Source organism: Moschus berezovskii, chromosome 7, assembly GCF_049115385.1.
Source record: "Moschus berezovskii isolate FMDL1 chromosome 7, NW_MosBer_1.0, whole genome shotgun sequence".
In the NCBI taxonomy this organism is placed as follows: domain Eukaryota; kingdom Metazoa; phylum Chordata; class Mammalia; order Artiodactyla; family Moschidae; genus Moschus; species Moschus berezovskii.
Window position 1 is genome coordinate 68,705,846 of NC_142466.1, and position 26,497 is coordinate 68,732,342.

Genomic DNA, 26,497 nt, shown 5'->3' on the forward strand with positions numbered 1-26,497 from the left:
GCCAAAGTATTGGAGTTTCAGCTTTAGCATCAGTCCTTCCAATGAACACCCAGGATTGATCTCCTTTAGAATGGACTGGTTGGATCTCCTTGCAGTCCAAGGGACTCTCAAGAGTCTTCTCCAGCACCACAGTTCAAAAGCATCAATTCTTCGGTGATCAGCTTTCTTCACAGTCCAACTCTCACATCCATACATGACCACGGGAAAAACCATAGCCTTGACTAGATGGACCTTGGTTGGCAAAGTAATGTCTCTGCTTTTTAATATGCTGTCTAGGTTGGTCATAACTTCCCTTCCAAGGAGTAAGCGTCTTTTAATTTCCTGGCTGCAGTCAGCATCTGCAGTGATTTTGGAGCCCAAAAAAATAAAGCCTGACACTGTTTCCCCATATATTTCCCATGAAGTGATGGGACCGGATGCCATGATCTTCGTTTTCTGAATGTTGAGCTTCAAGCCGACCTTTTCACTCTCTTTCACTTTCATCAAGAGGCTTTTTAGTTCCTCTTCACTTTCTGCCATAAGGGTGGTGTCATCTGCATATCTGAGGTTATTGATATTTCTCCTGGCAATCTTGATTCCAGCTTGTGCTTCTTCCAGCCCAGCGTTCCTCATGATGTACTCTGTAGTTAAATAAGCAGGGTGACAATATACAATCTTGACATACTCCTTTTCCTATTTGGAACCAGTCTGTTGTTCCATGTCCAGTTCTAACTGTTGCTTCCTGACCTGCATATAGGTTTCTCCATTGATACTACTTAATCCGATTCATTATTAAACAGACCCAGAGAGGATAAATAACCTGCCCTTTGGCACATAACAAGTAAGAGATAGAGTTAAGCCTGGAACCCAGGTTTCTGACAAAATCTGTACCAAAAACTTAATGAAGTGGAGAATGGCTGCCTGTGGAAGTTCTAATGAGTTGCCCTTAGAAAAACCTTGCATTAGGTTTGTATTTGAAGTTAAGAAGCAAACAGGATAGGAATAAGAGTCATCTGTCATTACCAGGATAGAATCAAAACTGAACCATGAATAGGGCCAAGAGTTGACTTGTATGTTCCTGGTGATGTCTTTGCTTCATTACCGCCAAGAAGTCTGATTTCATTTGTAACTTAAGCCTGTTTTGTGTACTTGTTGACAACTTTTCTACAGTAAGAATATTCTGTAGCTTGTTGAAGAGGAGTTAGTATATAACCTGGATATAGTTGAATTCCACGGGTATGTTAAAACAATCTAAATGGAGCTGATCTCTCTCATAACCCTTCCCTTTTTTCTATATTCTCTCTCCATGTATAAATTTATTGGGGTTTGGGGCTGATTAACAGTTGCCATTTTGCATTTCCTTGATTTAGGAGTTCATTTTTTTAAGGACAGTATTAAGTCAGTTTTGTAATTAGTGATTTTCAATGGTCATTTTGAGTTTTAATGATGAAACACTGAGGTACAAAGGGCAGCTTTGAAAGTTACAGCAGAGCATGCTCCTTAGATGAATCCTTTGAATGAAAGAATAATAGCATGGATCGTGATGATGAAGGAATAGAAGCTGCAGCTATTTAATGTATTCTCCACTCTCAGTATATGGATGCAGCCTCCAAATTTTATAAAGGAAATAATCATCTGCACACCATCTCTGCTCTCCTATGGATTGGTCTTTTTGTTAAAGCAACCTCTTGGTTTTCTTAGTAAAAGTATTTTATTTTAAAATATATCTCTAGACTCTTAATCCTGGTTCAGTTCAGTTCAGTCACTCAGTCGTGTCCAACTCTTTGCGACCCCATGAACCGCAGCACGCCAGGCCTCCCTGTCCATCACCGACTCTCGGAGTCCACCCAAACTCTTGTTCATTGAGTCAGTGACGTCATCCAACCATCTTATCCTCTGTTGTCCCCTTCTCCTCCTGCCCTCAAGCTTTCCCAGCATCAGGGTCTTTTCAAATGAGTCAGCTCTCTGCATCAGGTGGCCAAAGTATTGGAGTTTCAACCTCAACATCAGTCCCTCCAATGAACACCCAGGACCGATCTCCTTTAGGATAGACTGGTTGGATCTCATTGCAGTCCAAGGGACTCTCAAGAGTGTTCTCTAACACCAAAGTTCAAAAGCATCAATTCTTCGGTTCTCAGCTTTCTTTATAGTCCAGCTCTCACATCCATACATGACCACTGGAAAAACCATAGCCTTGACTAGACGGACCTTTGTTGGCAAAATAATGTCTCTGCTTTTTAATATACTATCTAGGTTGGTCATAACTTTCCTTCCAAGGATCAAGCGTCTTTTAATTTCATGGCTGTAATCACCATCCGCAGTGATTTTGGAGGCCAGAAAAATGAAGTCAGCCACTGTTTCCACTGTTTCCCCATCTATTTGCCATGAAGTGATGGGACCGGATGCCATGATCTTAGTTTTCTGAATGTTGAGTTTTAAGCCAACTTTTTCACTCTCCTCTTTCACGTTCATCAAGAGGCTCTTTAGTTCTTCTTCACTTTCTACCATAAGGGTAGTCCTGGGAAAATGTAGATTACTTCTGTTGACACCTTAGCTTCTGCATTAGTCATATGTCCCTTCCTCCTTGGCCATGGGTGGACCAAGGGAATAGCAACCATTTGCAAGTTTGTAAAGGGACAGTGCAAGGAGAAGAAAACAGCTGATAAAGGGAAAGGTAGAGCTCCCCACCCTACTAGGTTTTTACAGTTGTATTTTTAAACCAATCACCAGCTGCTAGATATTTGACCTCTCTTATTTCACTATTTTTGATGTTGTAAAATACAGTGCTAACTTCCTAGCTCTAATCATGAGATAATATTCAGAGTCCAACTTTTTAAAATATTGCAGTGAAAGTCAACTACAATGAGAAGCTGGTGGACACAGTTAATAATGATATTGGAAGGAAAAACCTTTCTTCTGCTTACTTGGGTCTGAATGGTGGGGAGGCCCGCGAATTAACTGACAGTAGAGAGAGTAACAGGAGAAAAGACCAAAGGTGGAAGCACTCAGTAATGAGTAACTGGCTGAAGGGTAAAAGTTTGTATACCAACTTAATAGAAGGCAGAATTTAGAGCTTCCGAAGATACAAGGTTGTGGTGTGCCTCTTTACACAATTTTGGAGGAATGTCCTGGTACCCACGGTCAGTGACTTTCCTGATTAGAGACCTCTGAGTTGGGGAAAGGGGCTGTGGCGGCTAGCTCATGAAACAGGCTTTAGTCAGATAAGGGAAGTTCAGATAAGATTTCTTTTTTGCACCTGCTGTTGGGTTTTTGGTCCCTTCAGAGATTTACAGTTTGGTGATGTTCAAAGCATTTTCACATATCTCATCTGATTCGCACATCTCATCTGATTTTTTAGGTATACTATACAGGGAAAATACTGTTACTCCTATTTCACAGGTAAGGAAACTGAGATTAAGAGAGGTTAAGTATTTTCAGAGCCACAGGAGTAGTAACAGAGTCAAGATGTTAAGGGATTTACATTTCTCAGTATACCTTTGTAGTTCAATATCAGTACTAACAAATTGAATACTTTTTGTCAATCAAGTGTTTTAAAAGTGTGAAGATTGAGTAACATGTTTTATTTGTTTTGTAGGAGAAGATGATGTGAACTGGTTCATCAGTGACAAAGACATTGAGGTAAAATCAAAGTTATGAGTAATAGATTAATAATTTCCTTTGATTCATAGTTTCCTTTCACTTCATTGTGATGACTTAATAAGTGTTTTAAACGTAGCAGCAGTCCCAGTATCTTGTAAGAAAAAGTTTAATTTTAGTTTATGGGTGGTTGAATTTTTCAGAAGCATGGTTGAGCCTTGATTTTCTCCAGTCAGTTAATTGCCATAATGATTTAGTCCCCTATCCCTTTTGCTTCTTCTCTGCTATGATGAATGCTCTCAGCCCATTTTGCCTGGTACCACTAAAGATCAACACCGGAAATAACTGCTTCTTCTGTGTAAGGAAATGGTTAGTCTATATTTAGGTTGTGGCAGGTGTTTGTCTTTCTCAATTATTAGCTTTAATTGTGACAGATGGCTAGAAAAGAGAATAATTTTACAATTTGGTATAAGGAAAGTTTTAAGAGATAATTACAATGTGTCTCCTTTTGAGACCTACTTGGCTAATTCAGTAGGATAATAAGTGAAACATGAACTTTTTTTCAAAAATTAAACCAAACAAGATGAAAGCATGGTTGACATTTAGTTTTTCCTCTTTAGATAGTCCATATGATATGTTTTGCTAATACTCTCTTGCATGATATTGGATTTTGGCTAGAATATGGGACATCTAGAATTGGATCAGTCTTGGAAGAATAGATCTTAAAAGGACTCTAGGGGGAGAACATTATCTTTTTCTCTCTTAAAAGTTAAAATCCAGTTTGTAGGGATTAACCCTGGGCTGTTCAAAAGAAGGAATGTATTTGGTGGCTCTGTGGTTTTATAACTTTGTAAAGGGCTAAATCATAAAAAACACCAACCCCTAACTAAAAATTTAAGCAAGCTTCTCATTCAGAAAAATGTGGTATACATTCAGATTTATGTCAGCAATATCTTTGACTCTGAATGCCACTGTAATGTCTAAATGATGCATCAGCACCCTTACTAGACCTGAACTATAAGCAGAGAAAGATAAAAAAGAAATGGAATCATATGGAAAAGTATAGAAGAATACAAGAGATGGGCAAACAAAAAGTAGAGTTGTCTTCATGGCACCCTTTTTAATTTTTCTAACTCCTTTAAGAACATAAAGTTCCCTGTTACTAGCTTCTAAATTGAACAGATTATGATTGTTAATTCTGTTGAACAGAGTGAAATAATTTTAATTCTTGATCTCTTTTTCCCTTAGGCACAGATAGGTAATAAAAGATCATCTGGAAGATGGACCCATCGATACTATACAGCCAACAAAAATGTTACCTGTAGAAATTGTGACAAATGTGGCCATTTGTCAAAAAACTGCCCCTTCCCGCAAGTATGTGAAATAAATGTTTCTTTCCATAATGTTAAAATGGTAGGGTTGGAACCCTTAATACCTTCTAATTCAAATGTTATGTAATATATGGGTTACGTTTCATGTTAAATGTTCGTGTAGGTCACAGCCTCGAGTAGTAGTAAAGGATAATAAATCTACAGCCAGAATCAATTTCAGTATCCCATTAGCAGTTGTACATCCTTAGGCAAATCATTTCACCTTTTGTGCTTCTCTTTTCTTTCCTATAAAATGAGGAGGTTGAATCAGATTGATTCTTGAGACTCGTTTTTTGTTCTAAGTCTTCTACTTTATGACACAGCTTGTTTCATAATGTGGGATAATTTTCATTGCTAGAAAATTATAATTTTAGGCATTTATCAATGTTTATCGATGTAAATTATGTTCAACAGATACATTAGCCTTTGAAATAACACAGAACTCTTAGACATTTCTTGACACTTAGTGAGTCCTTAACAAATATTTCATCCCTTACCTACTCTTCCAAATGATCGTCTTTTAGGTATTTGAGGTGGCTCTCTTGTTTCCTCTTTCATCTTTGTTTCTTCAGGCAAAGCAACCTCTGTCTGTATCTTTCTCTTAAAACTTAGCTTCCAGATCCTCATCATGCTACTTTCCATCTTAGATACATTCAACTTTGTCAATGTTCTACAAAACAAGGCATAAGAATAGATGCCAGCTAATAGTATACATGAGGACTAAGCCTTTGTGGCAGCCACAGAATACAGGTGGCTTTTGTTAAGACTCTGACTTAAGATATTTTGTTCGATTTTACAATTATGTTTGATTTGACCTTCATTGGGTTCCCAAATGGAAATAAGTTTTTAAGCAATTATACTGAAAAAGAAGTATTCTATTTGAGACTGAAGTATTTTGCTAAAGAGATTTTTTTGTTTGTCTGCCACATAGAAAGTCCGCCCCTGCTGCCTTTGTTCCGAGAGAGGACACCTCCAGTATGCCTGTCCGGCCCGCTTTTGCTTAGGCTGTTCTTTGCCTATGTCTTCCACTCACAGATGCCTTGAAAGAGCTTCCTGGAGAAAACGCTGTGACCGATGTGACATGATAGGCCACTATGCTGATGTGAGTATCTAGCAAATGACTAATTTGTCAGGTTTTGGGGGCATCATGCCAATTTGTAACCATCTGCCAGCCTACTTAAAAGAATGTTTACTCTGCTCTGTGTATAATAATGTCCCTTTGGCCACAGTATATCAGTACTATAATACCTCAGGATAGGGATCCTACTGAATGGTTCATCCGGACGCAGCATTGACAAAAACTGTAAACCTGTGCTAGCCTCTTTGGCATAATGTGTTTGCCAAAGTAAAGGTTCACGTTAAAGAGGTATGTAATAAAAAACATGTAAAATTCATGCACCTATTCATATTTAGATGAAATACATGCATATAAATACTTAACAGTTGCATGAAAAGGTCTGTATGAAGCCTGCTTATCGATGGCTCTTGGTGGTACAATAGTCTCATGCAAGAAAGACAAGCCACCAACACTTTGAATCTGCTTATCTTAGAGCTTCATTAGATTTAAAAAGACAGAGTAACTTACAAGATATTTCAATTACTTGTAACACATTGAATTTTAGCACATTGTTGTTTTAGATGTCATTTTGTGTTGTGTTATAAATGTCTGTGGGGTTTTAGTCACAATTTCAGCCAGAATGGCTATAGAATTAAGTATGCCCTCACAGAAAGTAGGAACCTTTTCCTTTAATTTGTTCTTCCCAAAGACATGATACAAAACATGAATATTTTTTAAATTTTGCATATATTGAATTATGTCTAGAGCCTTTTGCTTAAAACATTAATATGACTGTCTGTTGGGATAAATGTGTGGTATATGTGTTTCCTATGTAAATAATGTAACAGTTATTGATTGTAACTGTTGATTGTAACAGTTACTGATTTCTAAAGGGCTTTATAAACAAAAATAGGGTCACTGTCTGGTAAGTTAATTTTTTTCCAGTTAATTCTTTCTGAATATGTCTCTGTATCAGTTCATAAAGGCTGTCTTTCTCATGGCTAACCTTTATTCCATTTTTACCAGTTACCCAGCTATTTCTCTACCAATACATTTAGATTTTTTTAAGCAAACAGTGCTGCTATAAACATCTTTTTACCATCTTTTTATATCTCTTCATTCGTGTAAGAGTATTTCAGTAAGTCATATTCTAAATTTACTTGTATTATTAAAGGATATATACATTTGTTGTTGTTCAGTCACTAAGTTGTGTCCGACTATTTACGACCCCACAGACAGTAGCATGCCAGGCTCGTCTGTGCTCCACTATCTCCCGGAGTTTGCTCAAATTCATGTCCATTGAGTTGGTGATGCTATCTGACCATTTCATCCTCTGTCAGCTGCTTTTCCTCTTACCTTCAATCTTTCCCAGCATCAGGCTCTTTTCCAATAAATCAACTCTTCACACCAGGTGACCAAAGTATTGGAGCTTTAGCAACAGTCCATCCAATGCATATTCAGGGTTGATTTCCTTTAGGATTTACTGGATCTCCTTGCTGTCCAAGGGATCCTAAAGAGTCTTATCCAGCACCACAATTTGAAAGGATCAGTTCTTCAGTGCTCAGCCTTCGTTATGGTCCAACTGTCACATCTGTACATGACTACTGGAAAAACCATAACTTTGACTATATGCACCCTTGTCAGCAAAGTGATGTGTCTAATTTTTAATATGCTATCTAGGTTTGTCATAATTTTCCTTTCAAGGAGCTAACATCTTTTAGTTTCATGGTTGCAGTCACTGTCTGCAGTGATTTTGGAACCCAGGAAAATAAAAACTGCCACTGCTTCCACTTTTTCCCCTTCTATTTGCCACAAATTGATGGAGCCAAATGCCATGATCTTTTTTTTTTTTTTGAGTTTGAAGCCAGCTTTTTCACTCTCCTGTTTCACCCTCATCAAGAGGCTCTTTAGTTCCTCTTCACTTTAGTTCATCAGAGTATATCTGCATAAATATTGCCAGATTACTCTTCTAAAAGATTGAACCAGTGTATCCATTTGCTAGCAGTGTCCGAAAGTACTCTCAACCTTGGTTGCAATCAATCTTTAAATTTTTTGGACATTCAGATAAGGAGAAAATGATATCTTAACTGTTTCAATTTTTATTTCTTAGGCCCTAGTGAGGTTGAATATGACTCTCAAGACAAAGTATAGAGATGGATGTTGTCATTTCACTCCAAAGTAGTTTTAAACTTATTTTTCAATATTTACTAACTCTTAAAAATAGTAAATTTTAAGTTGTCTTAGATTTATTCTGTTGTTCTCTGCATTAAGTTGTCAATTATAATTTCTTAGCAAGATTTTCTAGTTTGGCATATTTTTTAACTTCTTTCTTCCATAGAGCTCTTAGAAACATGGTCTAATTTGTCTGTGATAACAGAAGAGGCTCAGACATTGTCATGAGCAGTTTTTTTGAAATAGGAAAGCACAGTACAGAACAGTTAAGAATGGTTTGTTAAAGGTTATGTAATTAGCTATGATTAAATCTGTAGCTCATTCTGCTTAACTTCTTAATTTTGGCCTCTAATGTATGTTAAACTCCTTATCTAAAATGGCCTTGAGGATTAATAACCCCAGTTATTATACATTTTTAGATAGGGTTAGACTGTGGCTGGCTTCAGAGAAGACATCACCTTTTACCCTAAATCTGCAAAGATCTGCCGTTGTGTTTTGTTTTGTTTTAAATTACATGGTGAAAGTTCTGGACATGAATTAATCTTTTCTCAGCCTGCCCACTTGGTATAGGATTCCCTTGGAGCCCCATCAAACCTGAGCTTTATTGACTTTTTGTTTTTTTCTGCACTAGGTCTTCGTTGCTACATGGAGGCTTTCTCTAATTGTGAAGTGGGGGGCTACTCAGGATTCTCATTTCAGTGTCTTCTCTTATTGTGGAACATAGGCTCTAGGCACACGAGCTTCAGTAGTTGCAGCAACTTCGGCTCAGTAGTTGCGACTCGTGGATTCTAGACCTCAGGCTCCGTAGTTGTGGCTCATGGGCTTAGTTGCTCTACGGCATGTGGTATCTTTCTGGACCAAGGATTGAACCCATGTGCCCTACATTGGCAGGCAAATTCCTATCCACATTACCACCAGGGAGGTCCTCCACTGACTTTTTTTGAAGAAACTTAAACATCCTTCCACTATCCCAGAAGTTCTTCATGAGGATTCACTTGGAAACAGTTTCTTTCTGGCCCCAGATTGCTGAAACTATTCAGCTAATCCCACACTTGCTTTAAATCTGTCTTGAAACCTGGCCCTCCACAGAAAATATTGTTTCCCCTGAAGCCTTCTCAAATTCTTGCTGCTCATTCTTTCTTGACCCACATACCTCTGATTAAGCTAATTAGGATCAAGCTCTTTCTCACTGGCTGTTGTTGTTTGGTCACTAAGTCATGACCGACTCTTTGTGACCCATGAACTGCAGCATGCTGGGCTTCCCTGTCCTTCACCATCTTCCAGAGTTTGCTCAAACTCATGTCCATTGAGTCAGTGATGTTATTGAACCATCTCATCCTCTGCCACCCGCTTCTCTTGGCCTCATTTCCAAGCTTCAAGGTCTTTTCCAATGAGCCACTTGCTGCTGCCATTTCTAAATCATTTCTCCTCCCTCTTTCTGTATATATCTTTTACTTATTTAAGGCTAAGACCCTCTGACCATGATGTTCTCCAGCCTTCTTTGTCATTTTCATCTTCCCACCTACTGGGATTTATGAAGCCCTAGGTAACTGACCTGTATGCAGGTCAGGAAGCAACAGTCAGAACTGTACATGAAACAACAGACTGGTTCCAAATAGGAAAAGGAGTACGTCAAGGTTGTATATTGTCACCCTGCTTATTTAACTTATATGCAGAGTACATCATGAGGAACGCTGGGCTGGAAGAAGCACGAGCTGGAATCAAGATTGCTGGGAGAAATATCAATAACCTCAGATATGCAGATGACACCACCCTTATGGCAGAAAGTGAAGAGGAACTAAAAAGCCTCTTGATGAAAGTGAAAGAAAAGAGTGAAAAGGTTGGCTTGAAGCTCAACATTCAGAAAACAAAGATCATGGCATCTGGTCCCATCACTTCATGGGAAATAGATGGGGTAACAGTGGAAACAGTGTCAGACTTTACTTTTTTGGGCTCCAAAATCACTGCGGATGCTGATTGCAGCCATGAAATTAAAAGACGCTTACTCCTTGGAAGGAAAGTTATGACCAACCTAGATAGTATATTAAAAAGCAGAGACATTACTTTGCCAACAAAGGTCCGTCTAGTCAAGGCTATGGTTTTTCCCGTGGTCATGTATGGATGTGAGAGTTGGACTGTGAAGAAAGCTGATCGCCGAAGAATTGATGCTTTTGAACTGTGGTGCTGGAGAAGACTCTTGAGAGTCCCTTGGACTGCAAGGAAATCCAACCAGTCCATTCTAAAGGAGATCAATCCTGGGTGTTCATTGGAAGGACTGATGCTAAAACTGAAACTCCAATACTTTGGCCACCTCATGCGATGAGCTGACTCACTGGAAAAGAGTCTGATGCTGGGAAGGATTGGGGGCAGGAGGAGAAGGGGACGACAGAGAATGAGATGGCTGGATGGCATCACCGACTTGATGGACATGAGTTTGAGTGAACTCTGGGAGTTGGTGATGGACAGGGAGGCCTGGCGTGCTGTGATTCATGGGGTCACAATGAGTCAGACACGACTGAGCGACTGAACTGAACTGAGGTAACTGTACATGCCCTAACCTCTTATAAATTAAGGAGATCAAGAAACTTCCATCTTTACTTTTCACACTCCTATTGCCACACCAGGATCTGTGTAATACCAGAATACCAGTTAAATGTATAAAGACAATTATTAATGAAAACTCATGAGTCATATTCTTGCTGTGACTCCTGTATTCTGCTCGGAAAGCTCTTCAGTTCAGTTGCCCCATCGTATCTGACTCTTTGCATCCCCATGAACTGCAGCACCCCAGACCTCCCTGTCCATCACCAACTCCTGGAGTTTACTCAAACTCATGTCCATTGAGTCAGTGATGCCATCCAACCATCTCATCCTCTGTCGTCCCCTTCTCCTCCTGCCCCCAATCCTTCCCAGCATCAGAATCTTTTCCAGTGAGTCAGCTCTTCGCATGAGGTGGCCAAAGTATTGGAGTTTCAGCTTTAGCATCAGTCCTTCCAATGAACACTCAGGACCAATCTCCTTTAGGATGGACTGGTTGGATCTCCTTGCAGTCCAAGGGACTCTGAAGAGTCTTCTCCAACACCACAGTTCAAAAGTATCAATTCTTCGACACTTGGCTTTCTTTGTAGTCCACCTCTCACATCCATACATGGCTATTGGAAAAACCGTAGCCTTGACTAGACGGACCTTTGTTGACAAAGTAATGTCTCTGCTTTTTAATATGCTGTCTAGGTTGGTCATAACTTTCCTTCCAAGGAGTAAGTGTCTTTTAATTTCATGGCTACAGTCACCATCTGCAGTGATTTTGGAAAAGCTCTTCACTTGTTAACTATTGTATAAAAGTATTGGTGTGAACTTCCAGAATTTTATAATGTAAAGGGTAGAAAGATGGCTCAAGGCCTTTAGAAGTCAACCTACATTATTGGTGCCTTCCAAAGGAAGAAAATCTGAGTGTAGAAAGAATCTAAATTTTGAATCTGCCAGATTCTGTCTTCTTGCTGATAGCTTGTACAAAAAAAGAGAATTTAAAACTGTCTGTATACATTGTAAAGTTAGGCTTTGCTGAAGGTCTGAAAGTTAAAATGATGCTGTACTTCATGAAAGTACATGGAGAAGATTCACTTACTGACAGTCTAGATGTTGTCAGTTTAACTCCTCCTCAGAATATCCTCTCAAGTTTCTGTCTTAAACGTGCAGATATTGTGGATATAATAGACACTTTTGATAATAAACTTATTTAAAATATCATTGGCTCAGATAGTAAAGAATCTGCTGCTGTACAGGAGATCCAGTTCGATCCCTGTTTCGGGAAGATTCCCTGGAGAAGAGAATGGCTACCCACTCCAGTATTCTTACCTAGAGAATTCTATATAGAGAGGAATGTGATGGGCTGTATTATACTCCATGGGCTTGCAAAGAGTCAGACATGACTGAGCAACTAACATTATAAACTAGATGAAAATATTTTCCAAATAAGAATCAGTTCAGTTCAGTCGCTCAGTCGTGTCTGACTCTTTGTAACCCCATAGACTGCAGCATGCCAGGCTTCCCTGTCCATCACCAACTCCCTGAGCTTACTCGAATTCATGTCCATCAACTTGGTGATGCCATCCAATCATCTCATCCTCTGTCGTCCCCTTCTCTTCCCACCTTCAATCTTTCCCAGCATCAGGGTCTTTTCCAATGAGTCTTTTCTTCGCATCAGGTGGCCAAAGTATTGGAGTTTCAGCTTCAGCATCAGTCCTTCCAATGAATATTCAGGACTGATTTCCTTTTAATTGTTTGATATATGCATTCAGTTAAATATGTGGTTCTGCTGACACCTGACTATTGAACTGACTTTATTGAGAATAAGGAAAATCAGGTTAGATATATTTGTTATTCTCACTTTTCACAGCATTTCAATATTTAAGCATAATGTTGAAGGAAGGAGTCATGGCTGGGGTTGATTGTTTTACTTAATTTAAAAAAAGGTTGAATAAGCTTATAAAATGCTTATTTACCTGGGAGACAACACCTAGCCTAGGAAGTTAAGTAGATTTCTGTGCTTAGAGGTCTCTTATTTCTTGATGGGTGTTTGTAAAACTCATGATAATGTGAGTGAAAATTCATGTGTTTTCGTTGTTCAAGGAGTATATCCCAGAATTAGTCATTAATAATTCGTTGGAACTGTTCCCAAACCACCTAATAAATGAATATGTAAACTTTTTGTGGTTAAAATTATGTTTAACTTTATGGAAATAACCTTAGCAGGGAAAAAGTTCCACATTTTTAACTGAAGGAGTGTAATTTAGCACAAAGTCTGAAGAAGAGACCAATCCTTATTTTGAAGTTCAACTGAATGGTATCCTTTCTAGTCATATCTGACTAACCTGATGAATTCCCCCAGCCTCCCCAAGTCTCCCTGTAGCGCATGCCTCATGGCTTAGTATTAGTCACTTTCAGTAGAACTAGCAGATTGAGAGCAGGTTTATGTGTTTTTCATGAAAGATTTAAGAATAAGTTTGTAGAGGATAGAAATGGTTCCTTTTCCAGACCCCCCTAGCTTCCACCAAAAGAGGAGAAAGATTGTCCTTGTACAGTATCTAAAACGAACAGCTCTAAAAATGAAAAGATAAGTAAACTTTAGTATTTTATTGAGAATTTTGTGGAACTTAGGAATGAATTTAATCTTTAGTGCAGTCACATTGAGAAGACATGAGCCTTTGATAAATAGAGCCAGCAGGCCACTGGGAATTTTGTTAAATATCTAATACATTCTAGTTCTCACTTTGCAGTTAAATTTAACTTTTAAGTCCAATAATAAGGACAAATTCTGGAGCTTAGTTATTTAAGCTATGAGTTTGGAAAATGAAATTAAGGAAGTCAGATCCTCATTAACACTTGGAAGCTAGAAGTTTTATTTATTAAGCATTACATGCTAAGGTCAACTCCCCTGAACTTGATAAGTCCCATACAACTTTTTGATTGCGTTCTGGTCATCTACCTTAAATAGTACACAGTGAAAGAAAATAAAACAATTGAAAAAGATTTTCAACATCTGAAAGTACTCAAGTCTTAATAATGGACATCATCTTTGTTAGTTTACTCATCTTTGAAAAAACAGCACTCTTCTGATCCGTAAACATGGATGTCTTTCCATTTGTTTGTGTCCTCTTATTTTTTTCAAAAAAATTCGTTTCACTGTACAGATTTTTTACGTCCTTGGCTCAGTTTATGCTGACTATTTTATTATTTTGAAAGCTGTTATGAATGGGATAGCTTTCTTCACTTCTTTTTTTGATACTTCATTGTTAGTATGAAGGAATGCCAGTGATTTCTATAACTTGATTTTGTAACCTGCCACTTGATTAGTTGCCATTAACCAACTAACCATTGATTAGTTCCAAGTGTTTTTTACTAATTCTTTGAGATTTTCTTTATAAAAGATCATATTGTCAGCAAATAATGACAGTTTTGCTTCTTTCCAATTTGAATGCCTGTTATTTCTTTGTCTTGCCTAATTGCTCTAGCTAGGACTTCTAGTACAGTCAGCTCTTCATATCCATGGGTTTCACATCCAGGGATACTAAGGGCCAACTATATTTATTGAACTATACCATTTTATACAAGGGACTTGAGCTTCTAAGGATTTTAGTATCCACATGAGCTCCTGGAACCAGTCCCCCGCAGATAACTGACAACTATCTGTGACAACTGAATAGGGGTGGTGAGAGTGGGCAATTTTGTCTGCTAGCTGATCTTAGAAGAAACCCTTTCAGTTTTTCTTCAATGATTATAATGTTAACAGTGGGTTTATCATATATGATCTTTATTATGTTATCTTGAGGTATGTAATGAATTATACTTACTGATTTGCGTATGTTGAAACATTCTTGCATCCAGGTATATATACCTTGCACTTGGCCATGGTGTATAATCCTTTTAATGTGTTCTTGAATTTGGTTTGCTCATATTATATGATACACCTCACAACTGTTAGAATGCTTGTGAAGGCAAGTGCTTGTGAAGACATGGTGAAAAGGCAGCCCCTTACGTACTGTTGGTGAGAATGTTAATTAGTTCAGCCACTGTGGAAGACAATACAGAAATTCCTCGAAAAATTAAAAATAAAAGTTACCATATGATCCAGCAGTTCCACTTCTGAGTATATGCCCAAAAGAAATGGAATCAACGTTTTCACAAGATACCTCACCCGTGTTTACTGCAGAATCATTCACAATAGCCAGGGTATGGAAACAACCCAAATGTCCATCAGTGAATGAGTGGATAAAAAAGATATATATATGCAATGAGATATTATTCAGCCCCATGAGAAAGAAAGATATCTTCTCATTTGTGACAACATGGATATATCTTGAGCATTATGCTAAGCAAGATAAGTCAGACAAAGACAACTATTACATAGTATCACTTAAATGTGGAATCTGAAAAAAAAATGTAAAACCTATAAAAAGAAAAAAGAACAGTAAAATGGAATTTACCAGGGGATAGAAGTGTGTGTTGGGGGGGTGGCCGTTGGGGAAGGCAATGGCACCCCACTCCAGTACTCTTGCCTGGAAAATCCCATGGGCGGAGGAGCCTGGTAGGCTGCAGTCCATGGGGTCGCTAAGAGTCAGACACACTGAGCGACTTCACTTTCATTTTCCACTTTCATGCATTGGAGAAGGAAATGGCAACCCACTCCAGTGTTCTTGCCTGGAGAATCCCAGGGGCGGGGGAGCCTGGTGGGCTGCAGTCTGTGGGCTCACACAGAGTCGGACATGACTGAAGTGACTTAGCAGCAGTAACAGCAGAAGTGGGGGTATAATATAGATGGTATTTAAGGGAACAAACTTGAAACTAGCAGTAAATAAGTACAATATAATGAATATAATCTATAATACTGTACAATAATGATGTAGCATGATAAATATTACTTCTTTGAGAGTCATAGTATATAAAAGTATCAAAGTAACACGGCCATGCACCTTAAATTTACAAATTGTAACGTGTCAATTCATTCATTTCAGTTCAGTTGCTCAGTCGTGTCTTTGTGACCCTGTGGACCACAGCACGCCAGGACTCCCTGTCCATCACCAACTCCTGGAGTTTACCCGAACTCTTGTCCATTGACTCGGTGATGCCACCCAACCATCTCACCCTCTGTCGTCCCCTTCTCCTCCTGCCCTCAAGCTTTTCCAGCATCAGGGTCTTTTCGAATGAGTCAGCGCTTCACATCAGGTGGCCAAAGTATTGGAGTTTCAGCTTCAACATCAGTCCTTCCAATGAACACTCAGGACTGATCTCCTTTAGGATGGACGGGTTGGAACTCCTTGCAGTCCAAGGGACTCTCAAGAGTCTTCTCTAACACCAAAGTTGAAAAGCATCAATTCTTCGACAGTCAGCTTCCTTTATAGTCCAACTCTCACATCCATACATGACTACTGGAAAAACTATAGCCTTGACTAGATGGACCTTTGTTGGCAAAGTAATGTCTCTGCTTTTTAATATGCTGTCTAGGTTGGTCATAACTTTCCTTCCAAGGAGGAAGTGTCTTTTAATTTTATGGCTGCAATCACCATCTGCAGGGATTTTGGAGCCCAGAAAAATAAAGTCAGCCACTGTTTCCAGTGTTTCTCCATCTATTTCCCGTGAAGTGATGGGACCAGATGCCATGATCTTCGTTTTCTGAATGTTGAGCTTCAAGCCAATTTTTCACTCTCTTTCACTTTCCTCAAGAGGCTTTTTAGTTCCTCTTCCCTTTCTGCCGTAAGGGTGGTGTCATCTGCATATCTGAGGTTATTGATATTTCTCCCGGCAATCTTGATTCCAGCTTGTGCCTCATCCAGCCCAGCGTTTCTCATGGTGTACTCTGCATATAAGTTAAATAAGCAGGGTGACAATATACAGCCTTGACGTACTCCTTTTCTGATTTGGAACCAGTCTGTTGTTCCATGTCCAGTTCTAACTGTTTCTTCTGACCTGCATACAGATGTCTCAAGAGGGAGGTCAGGTGGTCTGGTACTCCCATCTCTTTCAGAATATTCCACAGTTTTATAATCCACAGTCAAAGGCTTTGGCATAGTCAATAAAGCAGAAATAGATGTTTTTTCCAGAACTCTCTTGATTTTTCAATGATCCAGCACGTGTTGGCAATTTGATCTCTGGTCCCTCTGCCTTTTCTAAATCCAGCTTGAACATCTGGAAGTTCACAGTTCATGTATTGCTGAAACCTGGCATGGAGAATTTTGAGCATTACTTTACTACCATGTGAGATGAGTGCAGCTGTGCGGTAGTTTGAGCATTCTTTGGCATTCCCTTTCTTTGGGATAAATTTGGAATGAAAACTGACCTTTTCCAGCCTTATGGCCACTGCTGAGTTTTCAAATTTGCTGGCATATTGAGTGCAGCACTTTCACAGCATCATCTTTTAGGATTTGAAATAGTTCAACTGGAATTCCATCACCTCCACTAGCTTTGTTCGTAGTGATGCTTCCTAAGGCCCACTTGACTTCACATTCCAGGACGTCTGGCTCTAGATGAGTTATCACACCATCATGATTATCTGGGTCGTGAAGATCTTTTTTGTACTGTTCTTCTGTGTGTTCTTGCCACCTCTTAATATCTTCTGCTTCCGTTAGGTCCATACCATTTCTGTCCTTTATTGAGCCCATCTTTGCATGAAATGTTCCCTTGGTATCTCTAATTGTCTTGAAGAGATCTCTAGTCTTTCCCATTCTGTTATTTTCCTCTTATTTCTTTGCACTGATCACTGAGGAAGGCTTTATGATTTCTCCTTGCTGTTCTTTGGAACTCTGTATTCAAATGGGTATATCTTTCCTTCTCTCTTTTGCTTTTTGCTTCTCTTATTTTCACAGCTATTTGTAAGGCCTGCTCAGACAGCCATTTTGCTTTTTTGCATCTCTTTTTCTTGAGGGTGGTCTTGATCCCAGTCTCCTGTACAGTGTCACGAACCTCCATCCATAGTTCATCAGGCACTCTGTCTATCAGATCTAGTCCCTTAAATCTGTTTCTCATTTCCAGTGTATAATCATAAGGGATTTGATTTAGGGCATACCTGAATGGTCTAGTGGTTTTCCCCACTTTCTTCAATTTAAGTCTTGAATTTGGCAATAAGGAGTTCATGATCTGAGCCACAGTCAGCTCCCGGTCTTGTTTTTGCTGACTGAATAGAGCTTCTTCATTTTTGACTACAAAGAATATAATCAGTCTGATTTCGGTGTTGGCCATCTGGTGATGTCCATGGTAGAGTCTTCTCTTGTGTTGTTGGAAGAGGGTGTTTGCTATGACCAGTGTTCTCTTAGCAGAACTCTGTTAGCCTTTATCCTGCTTCATTCCGTGCTCCAAGGCCAAATTTGCCTGTTACTCCAGGTATCTTTTGACTCCTACTTTTGCATTCCAGTCCCCTGTAATGAAAAGGACATCTTTTTTGGGTGTTAGTTATAGAAGGTCTTGTAGGTCTTCATAGAACTGTTCAACCTCAGCTTCTTCAGTGTTACTGGTTGGGGCATAGACTTGGATTACCATGGTATAGAATGGTTTGCCTTGAAAACGAACAGATCATTCTGTCGTTCTTGAGATTGCATTCCAGTACTGCATTTCGTACTCTTTTGTTGACTATGATGGTTACTCCATTTCTTCTAAGGGATTCCTGCCCACAGTAGTAGATATAATGGTCATCTGAGTTAAATTCACCCATTCCAGTCCATCTTAGTTAGCTGATTCCTAGAATGTCAGCGTTCACTCTTGTCATCTGTTCGATCACTTCCAATTTGCCTTGATTCGTGGACCTAACATTCCAGGTTCCTATGCAAATTTGCTCTTTACAGCTTTGAACCTTGCTTCTGTCACCAGTCCCATTCACAACTGGGTGTTGTTTTTGCTTTGGCTCCATCCCTTCATTCTTTCTGGAGTTATTTCTCCACTGATCTCCAATAGCATATTGGGCACCTACCAAACTGGGGAGTTCATCTTTCAGTGTCCTATCTTTTTGCCTTTTCATACTGTTCATGGGGTTCTCAAGGCAAGAATACTGAAGTGGTTTGCCATTCCCTTCTCCAGTGGACCACATTCTGTCATACCTCTTCACCATGACCCATCCATCTTGGGTGGCCCCACACGTCATGGCTTAGTTTCATTGAGTTAGACAAGGCTGTGGTCTGTGTGATCAGATTAGCCTCTTGTCTGTGATTGTGGTTTCAGCCTGTCTGCCCTCTGATGCCCTCTGTCAGTGCGTACCATCTTGGGTTTCTCTTACCTTGGATGTGGGGTATCTTTTCACGGCTGCTCCAGCAAAGCGCAACCACCGCTCCCCACCTCAGATGTGGGATAGCTCCTCTCTGCCGCCGCTGTCGCCGGCCTCAGACCTCGGGTAGCTCCTCTCAGCCACCACTGCCCCCAGCCTCAGGCCTGGGATATTCAGCCAATCTCATGATCATTTCCTTGATTAAAAAGTAATACAAACAGTAAGCTATTTAAGAAGTTCAAGAAATAAGTAAATTATATAATAAAATGAGGTAATCAAGCTTTCAGTTATATAATACAAAGTAATTCTGTTTCTGCTGCTGCTGCTTCTGCTAAGTCGCTTTAGTCGTGTCCGACTCTGTGCAACCCCATAGACAGCAGCCCACTGGGCTCCCCTTTCCCTGGGATTCTCCAGGCAAGAATACTGGAGTGGGTTGCCATTGCCTTCTCCGGATTCTGTCTGCAGTTACTGATATTCAGGGAAAAGTACATATTCTAAGAATACTAATCATTCTAGGGTGGCTAATACTAATCATAATAGGGGAATTTCGAATATATAGGAAGACCTGACTTAAGTTTCAAATAAATTATGTCATCGGATATTATTCTACACTTTTATTATTTTTCCCTTTAGCCAGTGATCTTTTAGGCAGGAATCAATAATGAAGTAAATGATGCTGTCTATTAAATCTTTTTCTCTTACCCACCTCATCACCCCTTCTACCTCCATTGCTTTACATGGTTTAGGGATGCCTATACAGAACTCTTATTGCAGCCATGAAATTAAAAGACACTTACTCCTTGGAAGGAAAGTTATGACCAACCTTGATAATATATTAAAAAGCAGAGACATTACTTTGCCAACAAAGGTCCGTCTAATCAAGGCTATGGTTTTTCCCGTGGTCATGTATGGATGTGAGAGTTGGACTGTGAAGAAAGCTGATCGCCAAAGAATTGATGCTTTTGTGTTGAAGAAGACTCTTGAGAGTCCCTTGGACTGCAAGGAGATCCAACCAGTCCATTCTAAAGGAGATCAATCTTGGGTGTTCATTGGAAGTACTGATGCTAAAGCTGAAACTCCAATACTTTGGCTACCTCGTGTGACGAGTTGACTCACTGGAAAAGACTGATGCTGGGAGGGATTGGGGGCGGGAGGAGAAGGGGACGACAGAGAATGAGATGGCTGGATGGCATCACTGACTCGATGGACATGAGTTTGAGTGAACTCCGGGAGTTGGCGATGGACAGGGAGGCCTGGCATGCTGTGATTCATGGGGTCGCAGAGAGTTGGACATGACTGAATGACTGAACTGAACTGATACACAACTCTTAATATAGTTGTAAGAACCTAGGACAATGGGAATGTCTTTTAATCGAGTTGATAAAGATTTTCAGTGTAATAAAATACCCCTACTTTGCAGATCCATATAATTATAACTCCTTCCCTCTTCCTCACAAACAAACTGAACATCTGATTGAGAAAACTAAAACTTGATCAAATCTAAACTTTTCCATAAATAAATTGATCAAAGACCTGTTGCATTCCTTTGCAGATAACACTTCAGTTCCCACCATTAGCAAGATTCACATAAACCTTTTTTTTTTTTTTAAGATGAAGCAGTAGAAAATGACAGGCATATATGAAGAATTGGTAAATTAAAAATGGAATAGAAATAAACTCACTAAACAAAATAGTAGGAAACTGAGAGAATCCTAACTCATTCCTTACAGTGTGGATACAGAAGATAGAGGGAAAGCAATCCAAAGCAAAATGATCAAAGGAAATTCTCATCAAAAGAGCACACACTCAATATGTGGGAGAAAAAAGACCCACATCTAGACATATCCTAGTGAAATTTCTGAATATCAAACAGAAATCATGTAAACAAAGAAACACATTACACAAACACACATACAGTCAAGTTTGCATCAGACTTCTCCCATGCAATACTAAACACCAGGAAGCAATAGAGAAATCTCTGGAGGCTAAAGCATTCTCAGAAAAATAGGTGATACAGCCAAGCTCTTGTGCATTTGTAAATTTATTGGAAAAGTCAGAGAATAAAATTAGCAGCAATGAACAGTGAAATCAGGAAAGTATACAGTATATGTCTGAATACCTCCTCTTAATCTGCTTTTAAACTTAATACTAATTTTGGAAAAAAAAACTTAATGTATAAAAAAAGTTTGACAAAATAGGACCAAATATATTGATTATCACAATAAATGAATGTGTTAAATGCTCTAACTAGAGACAAAGACACCAATATCAGAAACCATAAATTAAATAAAGAATAGATTTAACTTTAAAAAAAGAGACACTTTATCTAAAGAGACCGTTAATGAAGCTGAATAACACACCACAACTTGAAAAAGATTATTAATAAATATATGATGGGATAATTACCTATAATATAAAAAACTCTTACAAATTAGTAGGAAAAAAATGCCTCAATAATGGTAGTCAGTGTTAGGTTGTGCTAGAAAAGTATATTTGAATAACTTTTTTGGAGTTAAGTGATAGATATTTGCAAAGATATAGCTACAAGAATGTTCATCTCAGCATGCTAAGTTGCTTTAGTCATGTCCAGCTCTGTGCAACCCTATGGACTGCAGCCTGCCAGGCTTCTCTGTCCATCGGATTCTCCAGGGAAGAATACCAGAGTGAGTTGCCATGCTCTTCTCCAGGGGATCTTCCCGACCCAGGGATAGAACCCACATTTCTTCTGTCTACCTGCATTGGCAGGTTGGTTCTTTACCACTAGAGCCTGGATTGTTTGTAATAATGAAAATTAGAAACAACTCAAATATTTAAGTTTGAATTGAAGTATTCCAAACTGCTTACTGTAGTTACATCAAGAATTATAGGTGAAGATTTTTAAAATTTCTATTCATCTTTATTTTCTGTTTTTATAATGAGCATATATTCATTTTATAATTTTCTTATTGTTAAGTCTCTGAGGCATTCCCGACTCTTTGTGACCACATGGAGTGCAGCACACCAGGCATCCTTGTCCTTCACTATCTCCCAGAGTTTGCTCAAATTCTTGTCCATTGTGTAGGTGAGGCTATCTAACGATTCATCCTCTGATGCCCTCTTCTCCTTTTGCCTCAGTCTTTCCCAGCATCAGGGTCTTTTCCAATGAGTCTGCTCTTTCATACCAGGTGGCCAAAGTTAGAGCTTCAGCATCAGTCCTTCCAGTAAATATTCAGGGTTGATTTCCTTTAGGATTGACTGGTTTGATCTCTTTGCAGTCCAGGAAACTCTCAAGAGTCTTCTCCAACACCACAGTTCAAAAGCATCAATTCTTTGGCACTCAGCCTTCTTTATAGTCCAACTCTCACATCGATATGTGACTACTGGAAAAACCATAGCTTTGACTAGACAGACCTTTGTTGGCAAAGTGATGTCTCTGCTTTTTAATATGCTGTGTAGGTTTTCATAGCTTTCCTTCCAAGGAGCAAGAATCTTCTGCAGTGATTTTGGAACCCAGGAAAATAAAATCCATCACTGCTGTCACTTTTCCCCCTGCATTTGCCATGAAGTGATAGGATTGGGTGCCATGATCCTAGTTTTTTTAATGTGTTTCAAGCCAGCTTTTTCACTCTCTTCTTTCACCCTTATCAAGAGGATCTTTAGTTCCTCTTCACTGTCTGTCATTAGAGTAATATATTCTACATAACTGAGGTTGTTTATATTTCTCCCAGCAATCTTGATTCCAGCTTTTGATTCATCCAGTCCAGCATTTCACATGATGTACTCTGCATATGACTTAAATAAGCAGGGTGACAATATACAGCCTTGTCATACTCCTTTCCCAGTTTTGAACCAGTTGCTCCATGTCCAGTTCTAACTGTTGCTTCTTGACCCACATATAGGTTTCTGCCTTGAGATTTAATGTTCACTATTCTATTGCCTCTTATAAACATTTTAGGAATAGTATGGCAAGTAATCTTAAGTATGGTAAGTAAGCCAATCTAGTCATCCTTTTTTTTCCTTTACTAATAAATTGATTTTTGTTTTGATGTCCAGTTTATGAATATATATAGATTTATGTAAACACCACCACAACTAGGATACGAAACAATTTTACCGCTCTGAAAAGCTTCCTCATACTTTATAGTCACACCCTCCCCTCAACCTTAAATTCTGGCAACCATTAATCTGTTCTCTATTACTATAGTTTTATCTTTTTGAGAATTTCATGTTAATGGAATTATACCATTGTAAACTTCGAAGACCAGCTTCTTTCACATATTTGAAGACTCATATGAGTTATTGCATGTATCAATAGTTTGTTCCTCTGTAATACTACATTTTATGAATGTATTGTAGTTTGCTTATCCACTGAGGAACATTTGGATTATTTATAGCTATTGATTATCACGTATAAAACTGTAGGGAGCATTTGTGTACAGTCTTTGTGTGAACATGGTTTTCAGTTCTCTGGAGTAAATTTCCAAATGGAGATTTCAGATCATATGATAAGTGTATACTTAACTTTATAAGAAATAGCTGTATTGTTTTCCAGATTGTCTGTACAATTTTGCATTCCTACCAGAAAAATGAGACTCTCAGCACAATGAGAGTTCTAATTGCTCTCTATTCTCACCAGCATCTGTTATTGTTAGTATTTTTTATTTTGGCCCTTTAATGGTTGAATAGTATCTATCTCACTGTGGTTTTAGTTTGCATTTGCTTAATGGCTAACGGTATTGAATATCCTTTCATATGCCTGTTTGTCATCCTTATATCATCTTTGATGAAGTGTCCAGATCCTTTCTTGACTTTTACTTAAAATTTTGAGATTTTTTTTCAATATTTAGTTGTGTCTTTCACTGGAAATATGATTTCTATAAAGTTTCTCCTAGTTTATGGCTTGTTTTTCATTCTCTTGACAGTTTTTTGGTTTTTTGTTTTTGTTTCTTGTTATTTTGGCAGAGAAGAAGTTTTTAAATCTGGTGAAATCCAATTTATAAGTATTGTCTTATATGGCTCAGGCTTTTGGCACCGTTTTCAAGAACTTGTTACCCAACTGCAGTTAAAAAAGTGTTCTCTTGTGTATTCTTCCAGACATTTTATAGTTTCATGTTTTATATTCCAATCTATGATGCATTTTGAGTTCATATTTGCATAATGTGAGGTTTAGATCAAGGTTAATTTTTTTACATATGGGTAATCACCTGTTCCCTATTTTTTTAATAGACTGTCTTTTCTCCATTGAACTGCTGTTGTATCTTTTTCAAAGATTCAGTGGTCACATTTGTGTGAACTGATTTCTGTACTCTGAACTCTGTTGTGTTGCACTTACTTAGGTATCTGTCCCATCACCAATACCACACTGTCCTGATTTCTCTATCTTTATAGTAAGTGTTAAAGTCACATAATATGGTTCTTTAAACTTTGTTCTTTTAAGAAATTGCTGTAGCTATTCTAATTCTTTTCCCTTTCCATTTAATTGTAGTGAGTTGTCTGTACTTACAAAAAAATCTTGATGGCACTTTGGTCAATATTGTGTTCAATCTGTAAATCATTGTGGGGAGAATTGAGTCCACTGTTTTGAGTCTTCCAATCCATGAACATGGTATATATACCTCACAATTTTTTTAGATCTTCTACAGATTCTCTTGTCAGAGTTTTGTAGTTTTACATATACACAAATTCCCTCATATTTAGGTTTATACCTAAATATTTCATCTTCTTGTAAATGGCATTTTTTTTTGTTTTAATTGTTATTGCTTGTATATAGGAAAAAATTTGGAGTGAAATATTCTGAAATGTTTGCAGTTATCTCAGGTGGTAATATTATAGGTGGCTTTTATTTTTGTTGATCTGTATTTTCTATTCTTATGGTGAATATGCATTACTTTTATAATGTTTAATATTATTCTTTTATTTTAAAAAAATTTTCTAGGGGCTAAAACTAGTAGAGCTTCAGAAAACACTTTTGAACCTAAAGGGGATTACTTGTATACTTGACATGTTCTGGATGCTATAAGATTCTTGGAAGATGAAAAGGAAATTTTCCCAGGAAATTTCTGTGAGAATCAGAGAACTAGAACTGAATGACAGGGCATAATTATAAATCAAAAGAGTATAATGTGGTTGACTAAAGATGAATTAGGATTACTTCAGTAGTTTTAAACAATTAAACAGGTATTTCTTTGTAGCTGTTACCTGTGATCGACTTTGTGCAGTTGGTTTGTAAGGAAAATTCTAAATTTTCATTTTAAAATCATTTTACCTTTAGTTTATCTCTTATTAATCTATTTTAAAACTTTTGGTGCCTACTAGTGAGCATGTTGGAGAAGGAAATGGCAACCCACTCCAGTGTTCTTGCCTGGAGAATCCCAGGGACAGGGGAGCCTGGTGGGCTTCCATCTATGGGGTCACACAGAGTCGGACACGACTGAAGTGACTTAGCAGCAGCAGCAGTGAGCATGTAGGATGGAAAATATTTGGGAAAAAAAATTCCATGAAATTCCAAAAAACACAACTTGAATTTTCCACTCATCTTCAACTATTTACATAGCACTTACATTATATTTGGGCTTTCCTGGTGGCTCAGACAGTAAAGAATCTGCCTGCAATGCAGGAGACATGGTTTGATCCATGGATCGGGATGATCCCCTGGAGAAGGAAATGGCCACCCACTCCAGTATTCTTGCCTGGAGAATTCCGTGGACAGAGGAGCCTGGCGGGCTACAGTCCATGGGGTCGCAAAGAGTCAGACATGACTGAGCAACTAACATTACATTACATTAGTGAGCTTAAGAGTCGGACACGACTGAGCGACTGAACTGAACTGAAGTGAGCTTAAGGAAATAGGGTGGTATAGCGCCTTTGAGAACTAGTTTACAGTTATTCAGAACACAAGCACCAATACCAAAGGGGTAATTAAATCAGCTTCTAGCAGTTATAATTAAAGGATGTCATCAACATAGAGTTTAAATTGTTTTTCGGGGGATGTTTTTTGTTTATTTGTTTAAAAATGGGAGGTCTCAGTTTGCTGAAAGTTACAGAGTTAAGATGCTAGACAGCAAGAAATAAAACTTCTATTTTATCTTGTGTACGTAGATTATAGGCTGGATAGGTTACCAAAATAATAGGGATCTAGCAGCAGCAGCAGCCCTCTAAAGTTTCTCCCTCCTGATGCCTACTTTGCTAGCCTTCAGGTGATAGATCTCTGGTTACTATAAGAAAGAAAGGCAAAAGGGAAGGGCTAGTGAGGAAGCTGGGATTGTTATTGTTTAAACATTGTTGAAGAAAGGAATCAAGTAACTGAGTAACCTGAAGAAAGTATGTCCGCTTTGAGACTGATGTAGAGGAGTACTTTTCTTTTATACCACTGATGAAAATATTTTAAGGTTTTTTAATTCCATCGGCTACCGTCTATGGGGTCACACAGAGTCGGACACGACTGAAGTGACTTGGCAGCAGCAGCAGCTTAACTATAAAATACAAAATCAGCTTTATCTGATCAAATATTCTTTTCTATGTATTTTCAAACAACTAAAAACATTACTGAGGAGACCTCAGTTGAATATAAAAATAAGTACTTGCTCATAGTAAATG

General features: G+C 38.5%; 1 protein-coding gene across 3 annotated transcripts in view; it reads left to right on the forward strand.

Annotated features, from left to right (window-relative positions):
* Positions 1-26,497, forward strand: part of ZCCHC7 (zinc finger CCHC-type containing 7) — a 260,183-nt gene that overhangs the window by 191,414 nt on the left and 42,272 nt on the right. For all 3 annotated transcript variants that reach the window (XM_055427067.2, XM_088837982.1, XM_055427066.2), the window contains 3 exons: positions 3,575-3,618; positions 4,825-4,950; positions 5,878-6,048. In XM_055427067.2, the coding sequence (XP_055283042.1) occupies positions 3,575-3,618; positions 4,825-4,950; positions 5,878-6,048 (341 nt within the window). The remainder of the gene's footprint in view (positions 1-3,574; positions 3,619-4,824; positions 4,951-5,877; positions 6,049-26,497) is intronic.